This window comes from Erinaceus europaeus, chromosome 15 (genome assembly GCF_950295315.1).
Source record: "Erinaceus europaeus chromosome 15, mEriEur2.1, whole genome shotgun sequence".
Classification (NCBI taxonomy): Eukaryota; Metazoa; Chordata; class Mammalia; order Eulipotyphla; family Erinaceidae; genus Erinaceus; species Erinaceus europaeus.
Genome location: NC_080176.1, coordinates 24,109,413 through 24,136,202, shown reverse-complemented (window position 1 = coordinate 24,136,202; position 26,790 = coordinate 24,109,413). Strand labels below are relative to the sequence as shown.

The 26,790-nt window shown below is 52.7% G+C and overlaps 1 protein-coding gene and 1 long non-coding RNA gene across 2 annotated transcripts; one reads left to right on the top strand and one right to left on the bottom strand.

The window, feature by feature from the left end:
* The first annotated feature begins 7,748 nt into the window (after nucleotides 1–7,748).
* LOC132533130 (uncharacterized) lies at nucleotides 7,749–11,324 on the top strand. Its single transcript, XR_009545023.1, has 3 exons — nucleotides 7,749–7,874; nucleotides 10,266–10,375; nucleotides 11,106–11,324. It is a non-coding gene; the product is annotated as an uncharacterized LOC132533130 (long non-coding RNA).
* Nucleotides 10,897–23,123, bottom strand: NPTX2 (neuronal pentraxin 2). The gene is made up of 5 exons (XM_007537573.3): nucleotides 22,585–23,123; nucleotides 20,929–21,151; nucleotides 15,185–15,429; nucleotides 13,368–13,547; nucleotides 10,897–12,283 (listed from the first exon to the last, which is right to left on the bottom strand). Exons 1-5 carry the CDS (start codon nucleotides 23,002–23,004, stop codon nucleotides 12,056–12,058), a joined length of 1,296 nt encoding a protein of 431 aa, XP_007537635.1. The 5' UTR covers nucleotides 23,005–23,123; the 3' UTR covers nucleotides 10,897–12,055.
* Between the last annotated feature and the right edge of the window lie 3,667 nt (nucleotides 23,124–26,790).

Genomic DNA, 26,790 nt, shown 5'->3' with positions numbered 1-26,790 from the left:
CGGAGGCGGAGCTACGGGCAGCAGATCGCTTTCTCTCCTCTCCTCTCCTCTCCTCTCCCGGATCAACTAGGAATACCAAAGGAGACCACCCGGGACCGAAACAAGACAAGACTAGAATGACCACAGGAACCCAGTAAATCATCGGTGAGTACAAACACATGTGGCTGGTGACAGAGAGGAGAGAGGAGCCTAGGGAGAGATTAAGTGACTGCTAACAGTCCAGCAGTTTATCAGTTGAGACACCACCTCCAGTCTGCTCCACCAACAAGGGGACAGCTGAAGGGAGGAGAGGACTCCCCAGAGACTCACCAAGTACAACTCTGAGTTTCCATTGCTACTACCCTCAGAATCTGGAGCAGCGACAGGGCGGGACACCAGGGGACAGAGATCTAACCAGGAAACTCAGGAGGAGACCTATACCTCGGTGGCATAGCTGAGGGGCTGTGAAAGTCTCTTTGCATAACCACTGGATTATCTCTGCCACACCCTGCTTTATCTCTTGGTCAGGAGTCAGTGATTAAGCTAAGAAGCCTATTGATAGTTTAAAAACCCTCAGGCTCCCATAGCCTACAGGGAAGAAAAAAAAAAGAGGCTTTTAAACCACTGAGCTCCAACCCAGGGATTGAAACAACTGTTAACTTCCACCACTGTGAACCCTTTAATTAATTTATTAGACACAAGTCAATCCAGGCAATAGTGATCAATAATTTGAAAAGTACTGATAAAGGGAACTCATAACATAATATATAAAATGGTTAAAACAACAAGAAAAAATATTGGAGACTCGAACCAGGACAAGAGTCCAGCTAAAAGTCCTCCAGAGGGTGAAGCACAAAATAACGAGTTTAACATCCAAACATTAGCTAAGGAAATAATAACAGGAGTGAGTAAAGAATTTGAAAAAATTGTAATCAGAAATGCAGGAACAACAAATGAGAATATGGAAGAAAATACTAATTACCTCATGGTTATTAGAGAGCTGAAAGCTGAAATCGCTGAGCTAAGAATGCAACTAGCTGAACAAGCTAAAACAGTATCAGAGCAGGGCAACAAAATAGATAAACTCCAGGAAACAGTAGAGGGCAGAGAGAATAGAATCAATGAGGCTGAAGACAGAATTAGCAAGATTGAGGATGAATTAGAGACAACTAAAAAAGAAGTAAGAGATCTCAAAAAGAGATTAAGAGATACTGAAAACAACAACAGAGTCCTATGAGATGACTTCAAAAGAAACAATATACGCATTATTGGCTTACCAGAGGAAGAAAGAGAAGGGGAGGAAGAAAGCATTTTCCAGGCCATAGTAGCTGAAAACTTCTCTAGTCTAGACAACATCAAAGACATAAAAATTCAAGAAGCCCAGAGGGTCCCAAACAGAATTAACCCTGACCTAAAGACACCAAGACATATCATACTTAGAATGGAAAGGAATAAGGATAAAGAAAGGATCCTCAAGGCTGCAAGAGAAAAACAAAGAGTCACCTACAAAGGAAAACCCAAAAGATTAGCAGCAGACTTCTCCATACAAACACTACAGGCCAGAAGAGAATGGCAAGATATCTATCGAGTGCTCAATGAGAAAGGCTTTCAGCCAAGAATACTATATCCTGCTAGACTAAGAAGAGAGGGGAGACTAGAGAGGATGAGAACCCCTGATGTGCCCACTCCTCTCCCGACTCGGATGATTGCAGCTGGTCTGGGCCCTCCTTGGTCTGCAGCAGCCACGGGAAGCCAACTGGCCCAGCAGGTGTGTTCTCTGTGGATCTCTGCCTCCTCAAACCAGCCCAGGGGCAACTCATCATCCTAATTCTACAAGTTAGCAAACCAAGGCTCGGAGAATGGGGGTGCTCATGAGGTCACATGGCTGGGGCAGTGGGCACTCTATCAGGATTTGTTCCTGGTGGTCTTGGGAACTTCCCAGTGGAGACAACTTTTCAGAGAAGACACCTGGGTGCCCCACTAAGGGGGAGCAGGTCCTTGTGACCTCAGGCTCCTCTTCAACACCTGAAGTTGAGGGAGTCCTGGATCCCTTCCCCACCTTCCCTTTCTGGCCTAGCAGAAGGCTGCAACCTGGAGGTACAGGGACACTATCACCCACTGGACCATGGAGGTTTCCAGAAAAAGTGGTTGACTCCGGGTCTTGAATTTTAAAGAGGCTTCAAGTCCAACTTGGACCCTCTGCCTCTGGGATGTCTGTCTCCATGGCAGCGGCTCTCGGAACAAGGACAAATATTTACTGAAGACAGGAGCAGGAAAGAGAGAGGGAGGGGAGGAAGGAGGGAGGGACAGCTTTGCCCTGGGGACCCACACAGGGCCAGGTGCTGTCCCTGGCTCCAGGGGACCCCTGATGTCCTTAGTAATTACCTTTCTCTTGCACCACTCCCCTCTTGTGGCCATTCCTGGGGTTTCTGCTGGAAAGATGCCCTCAGCACTGCCTGTACCAGCCAGGTCACCCACACCAACTCCATGCTGGTCCCCAGGCCTCAATGCCCTCACCTGCGAAATGGGGGCAGCAACATCTTTGCCAGCTTTTCAGGAATGTCGAGTGGTTCACTCCCAACTACTGTGGACCCCAAAAGGACATTCTGTTGTGGCCATAAGGGGAGTGGTTTGAGTTGCTTACATAGAAAAAGTGGTGTCTCCACCCCCTTCCTGAGACCCCATTCCTTGAGGGACTGAGAGGAAGATTTGCTGGCCTTTGACCCCTCCCTGGCTGGCCTGAACCTAGCCCCTGACTCTCCCCAGCCCTTGTTGTATATAAGGCTGACAGGACTTGGAGGATGGGAGGTAAGTCTGAGCCCAACCTGTGAACCGAGACAAAGCAGGTCTCCTTTCCTGCATATGCTGGCATAGCAGCCCAGGGGGTAGCGCTAGAGGAAGCACTGGGTTGTCAAGTATGTGGTGCCAAGTTTGATTCCCAACATTGCATGTGACAAAGTGATGCTCTTGGTTATTTCCTTCTTCTCAGATTTGGGCACCTTGTTGGATTTCAACTGTGGTAAAAAAAAAATCCCTTGGTTAAATTCTGGAAAGAAGGGGTGGCAGTCCAGAGTTCCAGTCACATTGCAGGCTGGTTTGCTCAAGGTTACACAGCTCGCGCAGCCTGACCCAGCCCTGGGTTCACCTCAGGCCAGCTGAAGTCCACCATGCACTCTCCTGGGACATGTTTGGGCTCAGCCACAATCTGGGTCAGGGCTCTGGGTGGACGTGCTAGGCCGAGGCCAGTCTTCACCAACTGGCCTCAGCAGAGAAGGCAGAAGCAGAGGCCTGTGTGCTAAGCTCAGTCTCTGCAGAAGCAGCAGGGAGAGGCCAGGGCATCCCAGACAGCCTGTCTCCTCCCTCAGTTGGCCACCAGACTAGCTGCTACATACACACACACACACACACACACACACACACAACCTGACATGTACATGGCCTAAGGCTGCATTTGGTTTCAAGTGCCAGCCTAGTAAGAAAGAAAGAGAGAGAGAGAGATGACATCCCTTTGTTGAGGAGAGGAGGTACATATATAATTCTAAAGGCCTCATATAGTCATGACTCTTAGAAATCTAAAGCGGTCAAAGAAGATTCAGAAGAAATACGATGAAAGGAAAAAGAATGCCAAAATCAGCAGTCTTCTTGAAGAGCAATTCCAGCAGGGCAAACTCCTTTGCTTGCATCGCCTCAAGACCAGGCCAGTGTGGCCAAGCAGATGGCTATGTGCTAGAGGGCAAGGAGCTGGAGTTTTACCTGCAGAAAATCAAGGCTCGGAAAGGTAAATAAATTGTCTTTGGCTCATCTAAAAATAAAAAGAAAGAAACCTGGGCCTCAGACCTTCCATATTCTGCACCCCATAATGACTCTGGGTCCATACTCCCAGAGGGATAAATAATAGGAAAGCTATCAGGGGAGGGGATGGGATACGGAGTTCTGGTGGTGGGAATTGTGTGGAGTTGTACCACTCTTATCCTGTGGTTTTTGTCAATGTTTCCTTTTTTTTTCCTCCTCCAGGGTTATTGCTGGGCTCGGTGCCTGCACCATGAATCCACCGCTCCTGGAGGCCATTTTTCCCCCCTTTTGTTGCCCTTGTTGTAGCTTCGTTGTGGTTATTATTATTGCCCTTGTTGATGCAATTTGTTGTTGGATAGGACAGAGAGAAATGGAGAGAGGAGGGGAAGACAGAGAAGGGGAGAGAAAGATAGACACCTGCAGACCTGCTTCACCGCCTGTGAAGCGACTCCCCTGCAGGTGGGGAGCCGGGGGCTCGAACCGGGATCCTTACGCCGGTCCCTGCGCTTTGCGCCACATGCGCTTAACCCACTGCGCCACTGCCCGACCCCCCAGTGTTTCCTTTTTATAAATAAAAATAAAAAAAGAAAAGAAAAAAAAAGAAAACTGGGCCCTCAGTTTCCCCAGTTATAAGCAGGGAGGGCACCATCCTGGCCCAGCTAGGAGCAAGTCTCCTAGTCCCTGGAGACCTATTCCGGCAGATGTCCTCCAGCCATTTCCTGCTCTCCTCTGCTGGAAGAGGCCATCTATGCTTGGACCCAAGCTCTCTCTTTCTTGCAATGGAGAGAAATCAAGCAGGAGGTGGGGCTGTGGGGAGAGGTTCTTTTTCAAGCCCAAGAGTGGGGACCCTTGGGCTTACCCCTTTAAACCCTCCCCTCTGCCAAGGGTGCTGGACCTCCGGGATGGCTTGGAGAATACTTGGAGCTCAGCCCCAAGGGTAGCACAGTCATGTCCCTAGCAATGGAGAGGTCAGGTCCCTTGGGACCGCCCCCAAGGGAAGGGGCTGGGCGTGGCTGCGTTTCCTGGGCCTCTGGGGCTGATGTAGCTGGTGCCCAACAGGAGGACAGAGGATGTGAGAGAGCTCCTCTTCGGAGCAGCCATTCCTTGATCCTCAGACAGATGGACTGACAGACAGACAGACAGACAGACAGACACACACACACACACACACACACACACACACACACTCACAGCACACCCACTGCTCTCCTCCCCAGACCAGAAGCTTCTGGAAACATGTGGCTCCTGCCAGTACCTTGACCTTGAACAGATCTTCCCTGCCGCCACCTATAAGCTGGTCTCTGCCTCTGCTTCCTGGGGTTGACCCTGACCTTGACCTCAGAGTTGACAGAGATGGGCCCTGAGCACCAGGCCCTGCATTCCCTCATTCCTTTCTTCATTCATTTATTCACTCATTCAGCACACAATCATTCAATGCCTGTCAAAGTGCAGTGAACATGGTAGTGAATTGGAGATAAAGCACCTCTTAAAGCTTACATTAAAAAAATATTTTATTTTTATTTAACTTATTTTTTGTGACCTTTATTTATTTATTGGATAGAGACAGCCAGAAATTGAGAGGGGAGGAGGAGATAGAGACAGATGGAGAGACACTTGCAGCTCTGCTTCACTCCTCACAAAGCTTTCCCCACTGCAGGTGGGGACAGGGGCTTGAACCTGGGTCCCTGAGCATTGTAACATGTGCACTCAACTGGGTGCACCACCACCCAGCCCCTAAGTTTTGTTTTTTTTTTTTTTTTTTTTTTTTGCCATGGTTATTGCTGGGGCTCAGTGCTGGTACTATGAATCCACTGTTCCCAGCAGCCTTTTCTTTTTCTTTTTTCTTTGTTTTATTTGATAGGACAGAGAGAAATTGAGAAGGGAGGGGAAATAGGAGATAAGAGAGAGAAGGATAGACAACTGCAGATCTGCTCCACTGTTTGTGTGACCTCCTCCATGCTAGCAGAGAGTGGGGGCTCGAACCCGGACCCTTGCTAATGATAAAATATGTGCTGAACCAGGTGCGTGTGCCACCACCCCACCCCTTGAAGCTTCCCTGTTGAAAAAGGGAAATCATAAGAATCAAGTAAAAAAGCGAATTATGAGAAGAACTGAAGGGGGGAATGGGAGGGGGACATAGAGAGCGGGAAGGGTCCAGGACCAAAGGCAGGAGAGAGTTCCGCTTTCCAGAACCCCAGACTCCACACTGATCATTAGGAAAACCTGCACACAGACCAAGGGCCGAGTATATGAGCAGCTACTGCACAGCAGAGGAACATAGAGAGATGTCCCTGAACATTGGGAAAGATGCCCAGTTGCATTTGTCAACAGACAACTGAGAATGAGCCACCAATTAAATATTATTCTCCACCTACATTGCCAGCCAAGATACCTTCCACCGTGCTTGGACAGTTTCAGAGCTGTGGTGGCTTTCCCAGTCTCCTTCCATCTCTTTCTACCTCAAAAAGTCAGCTCAGAGTGGCCAGGCTTCAGTGGTGACAAAAGACATTTCCCTTTTGCTCATTGACAGAGACCTAGTACCTAGAACCTGGCACAACATAGATGTCTGTTGGGAAACACTGATATCCGGTGTATCTCAGCCAGTAGCTGAAAGACCGTTTCCAGTAAGCTAGCTGAATATTGTTCCAACACAGCTGGGCCATCAGGATCAGACACCTTTTGATACAGAAGAGGTTTTTCAGTAGCCACTAAGAAGCATTCAGCATTCATACACTGAGTTTAGATTCAGTCACCACAGCACCCTATGTTGGAAGCATCTTTACTCATTTACCCACTGTGTGTTCTATTCCTGCCTCCAACCCACATCTTTGTATCTAAAATTGCTAATGTTTTGTTTAGAAAAGGACCCTGGACCTGAAAGGATGACCTTTTTGTTGGCCTGCTCTCATTTCTGTGACAATGTGGGTCAGGCTTTCAGTAAAGACTTAGAACACTCAAGAATGTCTGAGTCCTTTTGGGTATCCTGTGTCTCCAGTCCCAACATCTCGACAGGCACCAAAGGGTGCACACAGTTCCAGGAGTTTCCTGTGAAGTCTCCTATCACACCAACAAGCCTTCCTTCCTTCATTTTAATTTTATGAAGCACAAAACAAATGACATATTTTGCTAACTTATTTATGTATTTGATAGGAGAGAAATTGGGAGGTGGGAGATAGAGATAAAGAGATATCTGCAACCTTGTTTTACCACTCATGAAGCTTCCTCCTGCAGGTGGGATCTGGGGGCTCGAACCCAGCTTCTTGTCCACTGTAATGAATGTGTGTACTCTTCCAAGTGTGCCACCATCCAGCCCTGTATAAACATTTCTTTTTTTATTTTTATTTTTTAAATTTATTTATTTTCTCTTTTTTTATTGTAGTAGTAGTTATTATTGTTGTTGTTATTGATGTCATCATTGTTAGATAGGAGAGAGAGAAATAGAGAGAGGAGAAGACAGAGGGGGAGAGAAAGAAAGACACTTGCAGACCTACTTCACCGCCTATGAAGTGACTCCCCTGCAGGTGGGGATCTGGGGGCTCAAACGAATAAATATTTCTTTTTTTCTAAATATTTATTTATTTATTTTCCCTTTTGTTGCCCTTCTTGTTTTTCATTGTTGTTGTAGTTATTGTTGTTATTGATGTGTCATTGTTAGATAGGACAGAGAGAAATGGAGAGAGGAGGGGAAGATAGAGAGGGTTGAGCTACCACCCAGCCCTGAGCAGAATTTTGAGCTGAGGTGTAGTCTCTCTGTGACTCCCTCAGCCACAGAAAGTCAGTGTCTGACTGCATGGTCCCCTCCCCAACCTCCATCCCCACAGGCTCTCTGGATGATGGCCACCCCCATTCTGTTCCTGCTTGACCAGGAAGATGTGCTCATGATTATGTGCACACAGCAGCGGTGAAATCACCCGGTAGATCTTACCTGCAAGCTAACATGAGGAAGCAGGGCCCCAGTCAAGGCCCAAGTCACACAGCCTATCTGTCAGATGCCAGCCTTGAAATGAAGCCTTCAGCTGTCTCACCACACAGAAGCCCCCAGGAGCAATCCAGTCCCTACAAGAGACCTGTCCCAACATCTATCCCAGGTCACCAAGGTCAAGGTAAGAGTCATCACATTCAGGGGCTGGGTGGGCTGTTTGCATCTGACTGTGGAGCCAGGTAGCCTGAGAGGCCCCTGTGGGTAATGGCTTTTCTCCTGCCCACCCCCACCCCCAGCATTGGTGCAGTTCTGAGATGACAACTTGCTAATTGGCTTAATTTGCTTAATTGCCTCTCAGACTGGGAGGGGAGGAACATGTGTTAGCCGCTAAGCTCTGCTCACAGTGGGATCCAGAAATACTGAACTAAAGACCCGTTGATTGAATAGTGACAGGGGCCAGAGGTGGGGGTTGGGGGTGAGCCAGGGCATCACTCTGACACATATGGAGTTTTGTGCCCACAAATTCTGTGTCCTGGACACTCTGAGCCGCTTCCCCCCAGAGCCAGTTCCAGCTCTTAAATGCAGGTCTTTGGTTTATGTTGAGTTGAGTTTTCACACAGGGTGTGGGCCAGGCTCCCAGCTGTGTTCTTCCAATGTCCAAGCCCCGCCTGTTGAAAAGACTGTTCATTCCCAGTGCATTGCTCTTGTCAAAACTCCCGTCTCCCACACTGGGGCAGAGCTCAAGGGTAGAGGATTTGAATGCAACGCTTTTGTCCCCTCTGCCATCACCCCTCACCCAGACCAGAAGGGTGACTTCCTCCTTGCTCCTACCTGGGACCCTCTCCATTTCACATCCCACCCCTCGGGGAGAGGTAGAGGTGACTTTGATAAATTCTTTAGTCCTCCCGTTTCACTTAATTTTCTTTCTTTTTTCTTTAAAAATAATTTTAAAAAATATTTATTCATTTTCCCTGTTTTTGCCCTTGTTGTTTTATTGATGTCTTCGTTGTTGGATAGGACAGAGAAATGGAGAGAGGAGGGGAAGGCAGAGAGGGGGAGAGAAAGATAGACACCTGCAGACCTGCTTCACTGACTGTGAAGCGACTCCCCTGCAGGTGGGGAGCCGGGGGCTCGAACCGGGATCCTTAAGCCGGCCCTTGTGCTTTGCGCCACCTGCGCTTAACCACTGCGCTACCGCCCGACTCCCGATTTTATTTCTTTTATAGGAGATAAAGCTCCCACAGAAAGAAGCCAAAGCACCTCTCTGGTGTGTGGGCACTAGAGTCTGAAACTGGAGCCTCGGGCATACAAGTCTGGAGCCCCACCAGCAAACTTTCAGTGTTTCCCCGGTCACATCCCAGTTCAGACTCAGTAAGATCTGAGCCTCGGTCCTTTGTGATCTGGGACTGTTACCTCTCTGGCCCCCCACCTTTCACACCTCCTCCTCTGGTGGGTGGGATAGGTGCAACCATCTTGGTTTTCTCTCTTCTGGAATATTCCAGAAACTCAGGACCAACTCAGGATCTTTGTCCCCACAGTTCCCTTTGCCTAAGGGGCTCACCACCCTGACACCCACACACAAGATCCATTCTCTGTCTTCAATCAGGTCCAGCCTTACCTGTCAGTTCCCACACTGACAGAAGAGCCTACACTGCCAACATTCCTTCCTTCTCCTAGGTTTCCTCTCCCCCACTCCAACTTCACTGGAAGGATGACTAGGTTCTCTTTTCCTTGTCCACAGTACTGAGGATGGTGCCTGGCACACAGTAGGAACTGACACTTGTGGAACAGAACGGAGCACTTGTGCCCAACAGGAAGTCCTCCTCCCAGAACCTTCCCTCCAAGGAGGGCTGGGGCTGCAGACCCTGAGACGACGAGACTACCAAGGCTCTTAGCTGCCTTCCCCAGCAGCAGAGACTCAGTCCAAGGCTGCTTTTGATTCAACTGCATCTTTGACCACTTTCCAATTCATTAATCATTGATCAGACAGTTACAGTCTCCATGGCAACCACCAGCCTGCCTAGAATGTTCCACCATTCAGGCCATTTGTTCTCTACTCCCTGCCTTTGTGGGACTACCTAGTCAGTCCTCTGGCAAAGTTATTTCTAGCTTTTAGCATAGTCAGCTCAGGTGGGGGAAACTGAGGCCAAGGGTCTCCTTCTAATGGGAGACTTCAGATGTGAGGGAATCATTGAGCTCTGTGGGTGGTTCCTACTTCTGCTTCTGCTCTGAGTTTACGGAACTAGGACCTTGTGCCTGTGGGATTTCACCACTCCACATGGCTTTTTCACTCAGAGAGGGAAGACACTATGGCACAGAGCTTCCTCTGGAGCCTATTGCATTTCCCATGCAGTGCTGGGGCTTGAACCTGGTTCAAACACATGGTAAACTCTCCAGTCCCTTATTTCTGCTTTTCTATCAGGTGGGCCAGTACACAGGAGACAAGGAGAAGAGTATGAGGCTAGGGTTCTCATTTTGTCACGAGTCATCAGCATGAGCACTGACTCCTAGTTTCTCCGTTATAGGGAGAAAAGGCTCTCACTCGGCGGGGCTCCCAAGTCCCCAGGTACAGGGGTGCTCCTGGGCAAGCAGTGCCTGAGACCCAGGGAGGACAGCTCAGAGCCCCCAGCATTTTTCTGGGGAGATCTGAGTGGCTGGGATCCTAACTAGAGGAGATTGCAGGTGAGCTGCCCTCCCCTGGGCTCAGCACTTTGGGTTCCAAGCCCTCCCCTCCCCAACATCATGACACCCACTCCCTGCAAGGTCACAAGGCATGGCATTTGGAAGCAGACCCATTGACCTCAGTCCTAGAGCTTACAGCCCCAGCTGCTCTCAAGCATGTGGGCCCCCAGGTTGGGCTCTGCCTGCACAGAATAACAGAAGTGCTGGTCAGGAAGAGCAGAGGCTGAGCTCCCCTCTGTTGCCACCAGGACAGAGGGTAGGGCCAAAAATCAGAAGCACACACTGTGCTGTGCATGAGGCCTTGGGTACGAGCCCCTGCATCCACAATAGCTCCAAGAATAGCCCCTGGATGATAGACTGGTGTTGTGGTGTCTCTCCTCTCCCCTGAGAAGCGAATGGAGAAACTGGGGCAGGGAGATTGAGACCCACTCTTTCACAGGCGTTAGGAGGGTTCACCCGACAGATGTATGGCCAGGCCTCTGCCTTCCCCACCGCCAGCCCCAAAGAAAGCCAGGCATGGGCATCCTCCAGTGCACTTTAATCAACATTCCCTCGGCTCAAGCTCAATAGCAGACAATGTCAATGTCAGGATGGGTATGTTTCCACTGGGTCCTACAAATGGAACGTCCATAGGTCTGCACTTGGGACACGTATGAAAAATAAAATTGATCTTTAGCTTTTATAAATGTCTCCTTCTTCCTAAAGAGAAAGCATGCCCTCTGTCCAACAGATGAAGGAAGGCCTGGAGGCACCAAGCCAACCCCAGCCAGAGATGCTGGTCTTCAGCAGAAGTGGGGGTGGAGTGCTGGATGGAGAGGTCACAGGAGATCAACACAGATGGATGGCTGGCACAGCCCTCACAGTGGGGCCAGACACTGAAGGGGGGAGTCTGGGGTGGCTGTTGAAGACACAGACCTTCCTCCCACTATAAAAACCATGCCAAATGGGCGTGGAAGTCGCGACTGAATTTTTGGCACCTTTCACAAGTCACAACCAACAGTGATTCCATCAAAGCAGGGGTGGAGGGCACAGGAACTGCAAGGAAGGAGGGGAGACAGCAGGCAAGACTCTTTCCCTATCCCATGTGGCCCCTGACGCCCCCTCCACCTTGGAGAAAGCAGCCCCTCTTCTGGTCCCAGAGTTCTTGGGGTGAACAAGTCACAACATAAAGAATACCAAGAGGGGGGCCCACCTACAGGGGTGGGTGGGTGGGGTTTTTGCTGCGTGCTGGGTGGACAGCAGGAAGCACTTGACACATTGGGAGACTGCCAATGGGGGGTACAGGAAGGACAGAGGGTGCACACAAGACACAGAGGAGCTGAGCAGGCAGATGGGGCCTAGCAAGCGGGGTGCTAGCATTTACAGGGGATCTGGACAGGGCCGGGGACTAAGACCCCCAACCCCATGACAGGACATCAGCAGCTGGCCCAGCTGCTACTCAGGGTCTCTCTGCCTCCCCCAGGAGTCTAACCCTGTCCCCCAAAACAAAGTAAGGATCAAGCGAGTTGGCGACAGATGCTGTCAGAGTCTGGGGCTCAGAGTCCCTTGGGATGGTGGGCAGGGGTGGAGTCCCAGGGCTCTCTGGCAGGAGGTATGTCCATGATTTATGGGGGAGCCAGGGGTCCCCCTGCATTTCCTGTAGGCTGCACTCCCCCCCCCAGAGGAGGAGGAGGGAGGCAGCTACAAGTCCAGGAGGCGCTCCTCACACGTCTCCACGGGCCATTTGGCGGCGCCCCCGTACACATCCACGTTGTTGTCCACCCAGGGCACGATGTTGCCCGCCATGTTGGTGGAGCAGTTGGCCATGTGCAGGATCTCCTGGGCGCGCAGGACTCGGTCCCACACGTTGAACTGGCTCAGCTCCCCCACGAAGGCCTGTGTGGCGTCAAACCTGCTCCCCACCGTGTCCTGGGGAGAAAGGGATGGAGATGGTATCAGGGCAGGCTCTGAAGCCAACAGCCCCTCAAACACAAACACAAGACCACCCTGGGGGACACAGGTGGGGGTGTCCTCACTTGCCCACCACCAAGGATTGTTTGATGTCCCAGGGACTTCAGGCCTGGGAAATGGTTTTCCGCAAACCTGCCCCTCCTGCCTTTTTTAGTATTCAGTTGCCACCAGGGTGATCTCTGGGATCTCTGGGGCTCAGTGTCAGCATGAATCCACGGCTCCTGGTGGTCACTTTCTTTCTTTTTTTTTTTTTTAGATGGGACAGAGAGAGACACCACCCCCCGACTCCCCTCATAGGTGAGGAACAGGGGCTCAAACCTGAGTACTTGCATATAAAAATGTGTGTGCTCAAAAGGGTGTGCCACCACTTGCTCTCCCCTCAAGTTCTGAAGTTCCAGGTGCTGCAGGCCTAGGGGGTGGCTGTTCTCAAACCCATCCCTCTTACAGAGGGGAAAATGATGCTGGAGTGAGAGACACTGACAAAAATCCCAAACTGAGGGGTCACTGGGTTCTCCAGCCTTCAGCCCAGGGGAGAGGTGACAGGGAAGGGCAAGGGGTGGCCCAGATGGTCCCCTCACGGCTAGCCTGCAGACACGAAAGCTCAGCTCCAGCTACTGGGGTGGGTGCAGGCAGCTAAGGGGTCCTCACTCCCTGAAGAGGTTTCTGGATGCGGCCTCGGAGGTCACACTCTCCTGTTCTCACCTGCCACAGGACAGAGTACCCAGTGTTTTCCTGGGGAGCAGGGGTCAAATGTAGTGCAAGCAGCCTTTGGAAGATGTACCACCGTCCTGCCTGCAGGGGCCCCCTGAACCTGGAGAGAGAACTCAGAGAGGTCCCATGGCCCAGGGACCCCTGTGCTGGGATCTGCCCAAAACCCTCACTGACTTAGTCTTAGTCCCTCATGCTCCACCGGGGCTGGGCTGACATGGATATGGGCTGCCATACCCCAGCAAGGTTGGGTGGTCCCCTAGGTGGGCCCCATCTTATGATCCTTCTGGTGTCCCTCCCCCATGCCCCTGCCCCAGGCCCAGTCTGCACCCACCTGCTCCTGGCCGAGGATCAGCACGCCTCCCGGCTTGATGGGGTGCCAGGGGGCCAGGTTCTCACCAGTGCCCAGCTTCTCCCCATCCTGGAAGGCCTCCCACATGCCATCCCGTGTGGTCCAGGTGATGCAGATGTGGTGCCACTTGCCGTCGCTGACAAACAGAGGCAGCTGGGCTACCTAGGGAAGTGGCAAGGTGCAGGTGAGCCCCCAGGATGGGGGCAAATGGTTCCAGAAATCTGACCTGGGGGCCAGGGACCCACCACTAGCCCTCTTACTTGCCCTTTCTCTGTGGGTGACACGCCTGACCTCAGGCGATACATGGGTGAGTTTGCGTCTCAGAGACATTCAGAAGGGAGGGACAGTTGGGGTCTGAGTTCTGGACCCCAAGAGGGCTCCATTTCAGCTATGTACCCCACTGGTGACCATGAGCACCCCCTGCTGGAGAGCCCTGAGGGGGCAGGGGCCCAGCTAGGGAGCAGCCACATTCAGCAAGTCACCCTCCCAGGGTGGCATCTGAGGATCTGCTGTGTGTGCTGCCCTCCAGGGCCTGGGAGGCATGGGAGCCCAACACAGGAGCAGGGTAGGGACACCCCACACCACCCATTGGCAGCCCCATGGGTCTGTATAGCAGGCTCCTTGTCACTGTCCCCTTGTTACCACTGGTTGCCTAGCAACCTGCACATCCTCCTAGGAATTGGCTGTTTACAAGATGTCTAACCCCAAGGCAAGCAAGGCTCTCAGCCGGCCCTGCTGAGTCCAGGGGAGTTATTTAGGCCAGTTAATCCCAGACTCAGGGACCCAGTCCCCACTGGAAGGCGTCCAGCAAACAGATTTCCCTGCATCCCCTCCCACATAACTGGATCAGGGAGTGGGGGGCAGGGGCGCCAGGGTCAGGATGACTGAGGACCACTTGGGCCTGAATCTGACTCCAGAGTGAAAGTCCTAGGTGGGGGCAGTTCTGGAGCCAGGTCTTTGGGGGAGACCATGCTCCCCAAGGGACTTTAGCTGTGGAAAAGGCAGGTGCACGGAACCAGAGAACTTATCAGTGGTCTCTGGGGGTTGGGAGGGCAGGAACGGACCCCTGAGGGGTGTGAGCAATCTCCCTGGGTGGCGGGTGGGGGGTGTGGGTGTGAAACTATTGTGTTCTAACCGTGGTTCCACAAGTGGGCGAACCACACACTAACAAGGGTAAGTTCTGCAGCCTGGGAGGTGAGACAGTGGTTCTAGAGCCTTGGACCTAAAGGCTCGAGGTCCCAAGTCTGGTCTGTAGCAACACATATGCCAGAGTAAACTGGGGATCACTCTCTCCCCTTTCACATGTTAATAAATCTTTTTAAAGAGTACAGCGGCCCAGGAGGTGGTAGAGTGGCTTATAGCCGTAGAATTTAAATGATATCCTAGTTTGGGTCGCCAGCATTGTCAAGGCCAGACTGGCAACACTCTGGTTCTGTCTCTCCTCTCTCTGTTAACAAAATATCTGAAATAAAAATATAAAAACTAAAAGCACACAATCTTCACCCCCTGTCCAAAAAGGATATAAGAAGTACTGCAAATTCAGACACCTGCCCACCCACCTCCCCACTGGGCACAGCCCTGTGGAACAGTCTTCACTGTGCCCAGGGGCCAGCTGGGACCCTGGGTGGGCCCTTGGCCTGAGGCACAGCCTGGTGTCCCCCAAGTGCAGCTGCCAGCCCCCACCCGTCCCCCACTGCTTCATGCCCGGCGAGCCTAGGACAGACCTGGCCCTCTGTGCCCAGCACCAGGGGGCCCCCCTCTCGGTTGAGGCCCGGCTGCCTCACTTCACCTCACCTCACCTTGTCGTTGATGAGCAGCTCGATGGGGTTGTTGCCCCACTCGATGAGCACGATCTCGTTGGCCTGCCCGGGTACAGCGTAGGAGAAGGGGGTGCCGATGCCGGGTGAGGCGCTGGAGCGCAGCCACAGGCAGATGGTGAAGGCGTACAACTCGGGCAGTGTCTTCTTGATCTTGCCGTACAGGTAGTTGGTGCGGAGCGGAAGCGACACTTTGAAAGCGTCCGGGGACTTGAATGCACTGTTACCTGTGTGTATGAGGGGAGGCGGGTCAACATCCTCTGCTGTTCCCCACTCCCACAAGCTCAGCCCAAAGCATAGTTCACACGGACCCCTTGCCTGGGTGGGCCTGCCAGTCATGGAGTTCCAGCTCCAGCTCCAGGCTTGAAGGCATAAAAAGTGCTGGGTCTCAGTCCAGGGAGCGAGTGCCCTCACTGCAGGGTTCTGGGGTGAAGGTCAAGCAGTGGCCCAAGAAGGAAGGGGGTTTTGGGGGGCATCCCTCGGGAAGGAAACCTGGGTAACGCTCAGTCTTTCCTGGCCACCCAGGACCAGAGATCTGAGGAAGGGGCAGCAAGCTGGAGTGCACTATAGGATTAGACCAAGCCAGCAGGCCGCAGACAATCCTTCCTGCCCCGATGATGCCTTGAAATCTCCTTCCAGCAGAGGGTGGGCACTGGATGGGGCTTGTAAGCAGGTAGTCTTGTCAACTAGGTAGGTGCTCAAGAGTCACAAGCCCAACTCATTTGTCACCAGATGAATCACCAAGGTCACACATGTCTCCACAAAGTCACACAGAAGCTGTATTTGGGCTCCATCCCTGACCCTTGGGAACCACTCGGCCCCTCCTCTGCCTGTTCCTCCAGGAATGGGGCCTGGGGAAATGTTCCCTGTGGCTTGGAAGTGGGGTAGGCAGGTCCTTCCCACCCAAGTTAGTAGGCCTGGCCAGAGCCTTGGTCCCTGGGAGGAGAGCTGTCTGGTACTGCTGTCACCCCCGCTCCACACACACACATATACTGTCCCCATCTAGATGGCACCTCTTAGAGGTGAAGAAGAGCAGAGGACAATTGTGGTTATAAAGGAGTGTCTATGATGCTCAATCCAGTTTGGATTTTAGTTCAAAACAAGAAACACACACACACACACACACACACACACACACCCAGCAGCCCAGTCCCGAGGGGGCGTCACAGATTCCAAAGTATGCAGGGCACCATGCCTGTCCCCAACCCCCAGCTCACCTGTCACAAGCTTCCCTTGAACTTGTAGGCCAGACACTGTGAGGGAAGGAGCCTGAAGGTCCTTCACTCATTCTAAGCATATCTGTATACACTTAAGAGCAGAGCACACACACAGGGAGGCTTGGTGCATCGAGGGGAGGGAGCCCAGGGCACAGCCAAGGAGACAGGGGGCTGGGGCCAGGAGTCCTTCTCTCCAGTCAGTATGGACAGCCACTGGCACTTGATCTGCAATGGCAGGTGACCGCACTCCTTAGAAATGACTTCTGTCCTTGTCCTTGCTGGAGGGCGGCCTTTCTGGTCTCACTCAGCTCAGCATGGGCAATGTCCTTAATGGGCCACCAACCAGATAGGCCACACTCTTGGTGGAGCCTGGGCTTCTGTGTGTAGTTTCACCTTGGGGCCTCTCAGAAACCCCAGCAGAGGGCTAGCCATGATGCTATGGTATTTTTTTTTTCTGTCTTCCTATCTCTGTCTGTCTTTTGTTGTTCATATATATATTTTTTATTCCCTTTTGTTACCCTTGTTGTTTTATTGTTGTAGTTATTATTGTTATTGATATCGTCGTTGTTGGATAGGACAGAGAGAAATGTAGAGAGGAGGAAAAGACAGAGGGGAGAGAGAAAGACACCTGCAGACCTGTTTCACCGCTTATGAAGCGACAGGGAGGGCAGGGGGCAGATGGGGGCCAGGGGCTTGAACCGGGATCCTTATGCCGGTCCTTGCGCTTTGTGCCATGTACACTTAACCCACTGTGCTACCATCCATATATATATATATATATATATATATATATATATATATATATATATATATATATATATATATATATATATATTTATTGCCACCAGGGTTATTGCTGGGGCTTGGTGCCTGCATAATGAATCCACTGCACATTCTTCTCTTTTTTTTAACCAGAGCACTGTTCAGATCTGGCTTGTGATGGTGTAGTGGATTGAACCTGGAATTTTGGAGCCTCAGGCATGAAAGTCTGTTTGCATAATCATTATGCTATCTACCCTCTAACCTTTTTCCTTTTTTTTTTTTTCTCCTTTATTTTATTTGATAGGACAGAGTTATTGAAAGGGAAGGGAGAGACAGAGAGGGAGATAAAAAAAGAGAGACACCTGCAGACCTGCTTAATTGCTTGTGAAGCTTCTTCCCTGCAGATGAAGAGTGGGGTTTGAACCAGGCACCTTGTACGTGGTTACATGTGTGCACCACCAGGTATGCCACCACCTGGGTCTCTCTTTCTATCTGAAAAAGTCAGCCTGAAGCCGTGAAGCCCCAGTGGTGACAGAGGGACAGACAGGAAGGAACACCGAATGACAGCACTGAAACTTCCTAACTTCCCACAGCGCTCCCCATGTGGTGCTGGGGCTAGAGCCTGGGTCTTGGGTGTGGCATGCAGGAACAAAAAGCAATTACAGAACAGAAAATCCGAGCCCTGTAAATCAGAGAGCGTGGGTGGTGGGCAAGTGAACTCTCAGCCCAACACACAGTCCTGACGAGAACTGGGAGACCAAGGGCCCAGAGAAGAGGCTAGCCCCCAAAGCTAGTACCCTCTATTTCCATCAAACAGCCTGGAGGGTCAAAGTGATTAAGGGGTTGCAGAGTCTGAGGGCTGGGGGCAGGGAGTCCCTGGTGAGCAGACCTCCCAGCAGAACACAGGAACCCCCTCCCTCATGGGGTGCAGCCCCCATACGGGCCCAGGCTGCAGACTCCAGGACTCTGGTCCTCAGGGGTCACTCCAGCTTCCACCCCAGCTCTGCTGGCCATGTGGACACAGACACTGTGGGCTCTGACTCCAAGCAATGCCACCGTGGGCTGAAGCAGAAGATCCGGAACACTGCAAGTGTCAGTTCAGCGCCTGGCCATGACAGGCAATTGATGGGCAGTGGGTGGAAGCCAAGACCAGGGTCCCCTGACATGTAACTGAGGCCTGTCCCCCTCCAGGTGCAGCAGTGTGCTTCTCACACGTGACAGATTAGGGTGGGGGCTGGGAGATGACATGGTGACAAGGTACAAGTGGGACTCGACAGCTCAGCAACAAACCAGCCAGCAAAAGATCGCTCTCCTCAAGGACTCTTAAGGGATGAGCACTCACTAGGGTCAAGAGGAGCACAATAAAGGCCAAGCGGCCCCTCAGTGCCCGTGCCTAGGGGCTCCACCAGGTAGCCACCTTCAAGGTCCTGCTCATCAGGGCGAAGCTCTAGTCTGAACATGTACCACCCTCCCCTATGAGCCCGGCCAGTCCTGGGGTCGTCAAGAGCAGTGGTGCAGGGCCGGGAGGTGGCCAAGTGGGTACAAGACACACACACACACACACACACACACACACACACACACACACCTCACAGTGCATGGAGCCCTGGATTTGGTCCTGGCACCACATGGGAGCACCGCGAGCAACACCAGGGGGAGCTTCATGGACAGTGGAGCAGTGCAGTGGTTTCTCTCCCGATGCCTTTGGAGACTAAAAACTGGGTCAGGGAGGCTGCTCGTTGGTGTTGCACCAAGCAAGGCCTCTGGGATCCCTCACCTCTGCTTGAGACGAGCCTGTGTGGGCTGGCTGCCTGCCTCTTTCCCACTGTGACAACTAGGTGAGACTGGGAGGGACAGTCACACATGGCGGCCCCTGGTGGCTTCAGGAGGAGCCCAGAGAAGTTCCCAGATACTGGGGGCTCAGGGTTGAATGGGGAGGGCTGGGTGTGAGAGGCAGTTTTCTCAGCCCCTCTGCAAATGGCCCACACAGCTGGCCTAGTATCCTTCTCTATGGGATGGGAGAGAAGGCCTCCTTCCCAGGGTCAGTTGCTCAGCTGCAACCTCCTTTTAGCAACCCAGCCATGTGCTGCCACGACAACCTGGCATGTAGCCACCAAGGCCAGGGCCAGCCCCACCCCATAGTAACAACCCCCCATGCTAATAGCTGCAGTGTCCCCAAACCAGCACTGCATGTCCCCAGGCCCCACTGATGGTCACGTAGGGGAGATGAAGAGAAGGCAGGCACTGTCTCCCCTAGTTGTCTCTTCTTCCTACCCCACCCCGTCCCCAGAGCCTGGGAAAAAAGCCACAGCTGCAGCTAGGCCTGCTGGGAGCCTCTTGAGACCTCATGAGTTTCCTAGGGTCACTCAACAACAAAGGTGAAACATAGAAGAAGCTTTCTTATTATTATTCCTTTTAACTCAAGAATCCAAGTGGAGTCTGAAGCCAGCTGGTGGGAAGCAGGACTTTCATGCCTGAGCCTCCAGTTCCATCACAAGCACCACAGGCCCTGTGGTGACTCTAGCTTCTCTCTCTCTCTCAACACTCTATCACATATGAAGTAAATACAAAACAAATCTTTGAGAGAGCGTTCAACCTAACCAGTAAGCCACACTCACCCCCAATTTCTGAGAATGGCAAGGCCAAAAACACAGTCTCTGCTACAGCATGAGGGCAGGAAGGGGGTAGATGAGACCTGGGGCCTTCTGGGGTTCCTGGAGCAGAGACTCCGCCTGGGTCTGTTCCCGCCCGGCCCCCCAGTGGAGGGCACCCTTGGAGTGACTAGATGCCAGCTAGTGGGCATTCTGCCATCAACTCGTGAGAAATGCCCATCAACTCGTGAGACTGCAAAGGGGGAGACAGCTGGTGAGAAGACACTGGGTGAGCCAGCGCCTCTGTAGAGCCTTCACTCCCACCAGCCTCACAGCCAGCCACAAGCCACTGGAGGGGGGGATTGGGGGGGTAATGCTCTGGTTTCCCCAAGGCCAGGGGGTCCTGCTTTCATGTCCCTCTGACATTTGCCAAGTGAGTGTGAGCAGACCAGCACAGAGACTCTGTACCAGGACTGGGGCTTCTGAGAAGCCACAGGGGAGGAAGTTTGGGGTGCACTGTGTCCCCACCTGCCTGGAGGACACTGATTTTTAAAAATATTATTATTATTTGATAAAGAAAGCTAGGTAGAGAGTGAAAGAAATCACAGCACGAAGCTGCCTTTAATGCAGTGGGGGTCAGGCTCGAACCTGGGTCTCGCACATAGGAAAGCAGCACACTATCCAAGTGAGCTATTCTGCCAGCCCAGGACACTACCTTTCCCATAAACACTTTCCAGGGGGAGGCTGACTCCCCAGCAGGCCTTCTGGGTACCCTCACTGTCTGCCTCAACGCCCACAAGCAAGCCAGCCAGCCACTGTGCCACCCTCTGATGCCTACCCAGGTCTGACGGCAGAGCCAGAGAGGAGGCACCCCCCTGCTAAGTCACCTGACTGGGGAGAAGGGCTCCCCCTGTATGCACCTCAGGTGATGACTCAGATTGACAAAGCCACACTTCCTCTGAGATGGGGGGGGGAGGGGGGGGGAGCTTGGAATCCAGCCCAGTCCTGTTCCATGCAGAAGTCAGGGACAAGGGTCTTTGGCCACCACACCTAGGGACCCTTATCTACCAGTGGGAGGGGGCTCTTGGCCTGCTTCCCCTGCACTGAGCCTGGCAGCTCAGAACCCAGCCCCAGGGAGCCAGGGGGCAGCACTCACCCCGCTCTAGCTCAGCCACCCTCTGCAGCAGCGTGTTCAGGGTGCTCTCCGTCTTGAGCCTATGGGCCGATGTCTCGTTGTGCAGCAGGGACTTCTCGTCCTCCAGCTCAGCCACCTTGCGCAGCAGCTGCCTCTCCAGCTCCCCCAGCCGCTGCTGGAGCACCTCCCGAAAGTCGCTGGGGACCACAGCATTGGGGGCTGACCCGTTGGCCCGCAGCTGGTGCTTTGGGGGTGGAGAAGGTGGGAGGGGGCGGTGTGAGAGGACCAAGCATTAAGGCGAGTTATAAGAGAAATCTGATGGCAGTTCTGATGGCCCCACCACACGGAGAGCCGCTTCCAAAAACAGGAGCATTAAATCGTGCCAATGGCACACAGGGGAGCAGTTTTTTCCCCGTTTGGTTTGAAAAGCATTTCAAAGTCAGACAAGACCGACTCTGCTACAGTCTTTGAAACTTAGGTATCTCGTTTTCTCCACTAACCCTCTCCAGAAGAAAGCTGTTCTCCTCTTGTTATTAACATGTCCAGAATTATAGCCAACATTTAGGGTAGAGATCAAAGCACAGCATTAAAATAAAATAAAAAAATTTTAACAGAAGAGAGCTGACCAGACGGTGCTGGAAGCTGATGAGCTCTCATCCAGGAATGGAAACGGCCCCCCAGTTACAGCACTGACCGAGGTGCTGACACCTGCACAGATGTCACTGAAGCCAGAGATCTGAAGCACCTCTCTTCTGAAGCCCCTGAATCTGAGCCCTATTTCTAAACCCTACTTCTCTGCCTGCCTGGTTGCCTGCCTGCCTCTCACGCTGGCCTGCTGCTGCCTAGCCTCCTGGGGCCTCATTCCCAGGGCTGCTGCAAGGGTTAAAAATAGACAGGATGCCTGGTGTGTCTTTTGTGTTGAAGACCTGTTAGCTGTGCGGGCTTGTAAGGAACTCATGCTGGAGATGACTGTACTTAGCCCCAGCAGTCCATGGGAAACTCAGTTTTGGAGTAATTACCACCTGTAATTGAAACCCACTTTTGCTAATAGGTATTTTGCTAAAAGGTTTGAAGAAGAATATAATAATAATAATAATAATAATAAACAACTATCCACGGCTCTAGTTCTTCAACAGGGTGGAAAGTAGAGATGGAGATGAGAGGAAGATGACCTCAAAATTCCAAACTGCATACACCTGTCCACCCTCCCCACACACACCTTAAGGGACATCAGAATCAGGTGCTCCCCCTCCCCAAGCCCAAAAGGATTCTTTCTTTATAACCGTGACAATCCGGGGACAGGGAAGTGAGAGAGGCTCCCTGCCAGGTGCTGCCTCTTGGGGGTGGCGGGGGAGCCCCAGCGCCCCGTAGAGACCTGGGGCTGGGTGGTTCCAGCCACTTTGGATCTGGCCGGATCCTCGGACCCCGGGTGGCGAGCGACCGGGCAAGTCCAGTTGTACGACTAGGCAAGTCCATGTGCAGGGGGGAGGAGAGGGGGGGAGCCCCCACAGCCTGAGGTGGACGCACCGGTTAACCCTTTCCTTCCTGCAAGGGTGCTGGATCCTGGTCCCTTTGCACCCGAGGACTCTGGATAAACTGCAAGGGGCCCGGGTGGTGCTCTTCAGTCCCCCACGTCCAGCTGGCACCGCGCCCTGGGGTGCGCCCCACCCCCCGTACCTCGAGGCTCTCCAGGCGGTCTTTGAGCGTCTGCAGCGAGCGGCTGAGCTGCTCCACGACGTGGCCCGGGTCCCGCGGCAGGTCTCCCATGGTGTTCTTGCCCGCCCTGCCCGGCGCCTTGCCGGCCGCCAGCCCCTCGCAGCGCGCCAGCTTGCCCGTCAGCTCGCGGATGGCCTCGCGCTGCGAGCCCAGCGTCTCCTTCTGCTGCACGACGGTCTCGCGCAGCTGCAGCACCGCGGCCCGCAGCTCGTCCTCGGGGCTCAGCGCGCCGCCCTGCATGGGCATCGCGGACAGCGGGCAGCCGGCGCGCGCCGCCTCAGGGGGCAGCACTGTGCACACGAAGCGACCGCCGGGCACCGCGCCGTCCTGGGCCCCGGCGGCCACGGCGAACGCCAGGCCGGCGGCCAGCAGCGCCAACATCTCACGGCCGCCGCACTCCCTCTGACTGACCGGCAAGCTCCGTCGGGGCGCACGAGGGTGGCAGGAATCCCACGCAGCACTGTCAGCACGGTCCGCCAGCCAGCGCACCGTCTGCCCGGCTCTGCCCGCGCGCTTTCTTAAGTCGAGGGGGGCGGAGCGATGGGCGCGTGGGGCGCGGCGCCGCGAGCGCTGATTGGTGCCCCTGTGTCGCGTCACGGAAGGGGCGGGGCGGGCGCCTCAGCTCAGCTGGAGGCCCTGAGGGCGCGTGGGCCGCCGGGGCCTGGATCGCTGAGGTGACCCGCATCTCTGGGCGCCTTCAGCTTCCGGGCGGCGCGTTCAGGTGCCCAGAGAATTCCCCCACCCGAGGGCGCAGGAGGCCCAGGCTGAGGCGACCGAGAGTTCTTGCTGCCCCCGCGCCCCTCGGTGGGGCGAATGCTGGGCTTCCGGTGCAGCCCCGGCCCGCCCCCCTCACTTCTCACCTGGTTGCTGGGGAGAAGCGGCAGCCCTGGACTTCCGGTGCCACCCAGGTCCAGTGAGGTGACCCCAAGTCGGCACTTCACGAGTGAAGAGACCTCCCCCCCCCAGGGACCTCAGGTGGACTTCTGATGCACCTCGAACCCGGTGATGGGGAGAGGACCCCCCATTCTCGCTTCACAAGTGAGGAGAAGCTCCCTCTCAGGTGGGACTCGAACCCAGAGCCACCGGGTCAGAGCAGCGACAGGAGACAGCGGAATGCTACCCAGGTCGCCTGCACCCCTTCTGGGGGCAGCGACCCCCCAAATCCGCGGGAGCCAGCAGCAGGGACCCTGTGAATCCTGTGTCCAGCGAGGACCTCGGAAAAGGGGGTGCAGAACCCTGAGACCCCCTCAGAGTGACCGACGACCCCCCCATATGTGGGGACCTTATCCTGCAAGGCCATCGCCACCCTGCCAGGGGTCGAACCCACGCCCCACCCTGGCACGTAGACACCCACACTGTGCAGATCACCTGGACAGACACCCCCCACCCCCAAGAGGAAAAGCAAATTTCTTTCTTTTTTTTAGTTTGTAAAGCCAATTGGGAGTGCTGACCCCACACCAGCCACAGACAGCCGGTGCAGTGCACACCCTGTACATGGAAAGCTTTTATTATAGTTTTTCCTTCTCTCTCTGCATTGTTATTATTATTATTATTTTAAGAAATGCTGTTTGCAAGGTCATTCATCACATTATCCATTCTACCAGAAACAAATGGATTTGTCACTTGTGTGCAGAAACCGAGGTTGGAGTCTGGAAACAAATGGTATAAAAAAAAAGAAATTATTATGATAATATAAAATAGACTGCAGTGATTAATCTCCAGGAAACCAAGTTTTGACCTGCTCTGCACTTCAGACAATGGCTTCTGTTATGTAAACAGTTGTGGGGGGGGGTTTTCAAGGACAGTGTTGCTAACTCATAAGGAAAGTTGTATTCATGAGAACCTCTTCAGGAGGAAGATGAGAGACAACGAGAGTGGCCCAGGCACAAGCCGGTGGAAGGTGATGGCTCAGGTAAGAACAGCCGCTCCCGGAGGAGGGGTGGGGTGGGGGTCACTGCTGCTGATGTCACCAAACGTCCCTCACGTTGCACATGCGACCTTGAAACCCATTCCTCTACATCCTTTCTTCTTTGGCTTCTTGAAAGCTCCCAAAGTTGGAATGAACCCATGTGGCCACAGATTCCCAGAGTTCAAGTGACAAGGCTACAAAACACATTATGGACGGTGACACTTCGGATTATTCTAGAAAGCACGAAATCCAGAGTGGTTGGGAATGATCCCAGTCAAGCATTTACCTTTTCAATCTCCCCCCACTCCCCTCCCCCACCTGGGTTCAAGGTGGTTCTGCTCCAGGACAGGCTGGGCTTTCCCGGGGCCTGGCAGTAGAGCGAGATGAAATGGTCCATGTGACTTCATGGACCCTCCTCTGATATGGATGGATCTGTTCATAGTTGCACCATCTTGAAGTAGAGGCCTGCTCTGTTAATAATTAAGATAACGCAAGTGTATTTCCAGAATTCTAATTTCCTTCTGAACAAGGACTGCAGCATGCAAGGAGACATAAAAATAACAAAGCAAATATATCCCTGAGTAATTGCTCTGAAATTTCTCTAAAGAGATTTCACCAGGAGACCTGATCCGGGAGATTTCTGGAGCCCGGGCTCTGAAGCTGGCCTTTTCTCTGACGCATCACTGGGGCACATGGCTAGCAGGCTCTGCGCTGCTCGGGGCTTTATTTTATGTGTCACTCTCGGGGTGCAGAGTGAGATGGGAAGCCCAATTCCAGTTGTCACTGGATGAGTGGTTCCAGGTATGTCATTACTCTGATCCTGTTTCCTCTACAGGAGATTTAGACCAGACTCTCCAAAGACCTTTCTGCTGTGCTCAGTTGGTTCTTAGAGAAGGGTTTGCTGTCCAGTGTGGTAAACATTCCAGAACACTGCTCTGCCTGTGCTGTGAGGCACCTGTAGCTGCTGGTGAGTCTCAGAGGTGTGTGTGTGTTTTGCTGTGTCCAAAACCTTCACTCTGAGACATGCAATTCCACCCTTGATTTACTCACAGCAAGCGGCCTCCTCTACCTGAAAGAGCCTGCTTTTCTGACTCATGTTCCCCCAGAGGCTGGCAAGATGAGTGGCAGAGCCCGCGGCCCACAGATTTGCCCCCACTTGAAAAGTCGTGCAATCTGCCATGGTGAATCAATTCCCCCTCATCTGCACGCGGCAGCATAGTAACCACCCACCCCTTCAGGGTGTCTTCTGGCTCCCAGGTCAGCCCGGAGCTGGCAGGGCCTGGATCCTGTGCTGGGAATCCTGATGAGCCCATCCTGCCTCCATTTTATTGCCCCATCTGCTTGGCTCCCTGTTTCTTCTCACATGCATTTTATCTTGGCCTGCTGGGAAATGTGCTCATTTCCACCGTGGTGTCAGAGGAGCCTCTCTCAGACTTTCTTGCCTTTCTTCCTCTCTCAGTGCCATTGGGGAAGTCAGGACTGGGGGTGTGAGTTCAGTAACAGAATTCAAGGACAGCTTCCTGCAAACATGACTCAGGAGCTGTCCTCGGTGCTGAATTTCAATTGGTAGGGAAAGTAAGTGTGTGGTGAGTTTTTTTTTTTTTTCCCCATCCTGAGTAGAATTCAGTGCAGCTACAACAGAATTTGCAGGCTCCAGAAAATCCGAACTAGAAATCTTTTCTGCCCAGAATGCTTAGACTCTTTCAAGAGTAGATTGGTCTACATGGTAGAGTAGAAAGGGTTTGAGCTCAGCTGGGTCTTGTTCTAATCCTTTTTTTTTTTTTAATTTGCCAGTCCTAATGTCTAACTTTGCCATAGCTTGATCTCTCCAAGCTTCTCTTTTTCTTCTCTAACATTAAAGCCAAATTTATTGAACACTAGTGCTGTCAGATTTGAGTGAGGTAATGTATGTGAATATATAGTAAACAAGTGTGCAGTAGATTCTAAAAATTGTTCTCTCATTCCCTGAATTCAGAACTGAACTTTCAGTTCTTTTAAAAGCAAAGTTCAGGAGTGAAGAACATACCCAGTGGGTAGAATGCATGCCTTATCATGTCCATGGCCCAGATTCAAGCCAAAGTACCACATCAAAGGTATTTTCTCTGGTGCTGTGGTCTCTTTTTCTCTATCTCTCTCTACCTAAATGAAAAAGTGGCCCACATCAGTGTCATCACACAGGTGTGTGTTGTGATAATAATAAATAAAAACAAAGTTTAATTTCTTTATTTTCTACGAGATCTACTTTGAATTAAAAATGG

Bases quoted from the DNA above. Each gene is read 5' to 3' on its own strand.
- NPTX2 (XM_007537573.3), bottom strand. From the start codon at position 23,004: ATGTTGGCGCTGCTGGCCGCCGGCCTGGCGTTCGCCGTGGCCGCCGGG. The intron at 21,152-22,584 runs GTACGGGGGGTG...CCACCCCCAAAG, and splicing joins ACCGCCTGGAGAGCCTCGAG to CACCAGCTGCGGGCCAACGG. The intron at 12,284-13,367 runs GTGGGTGCAGAC...CTTTCTCCCCAG, and splicing joins TGATCCTCGGCCAGGAGCAG to GACACGGTGGGGAGCAGGTT.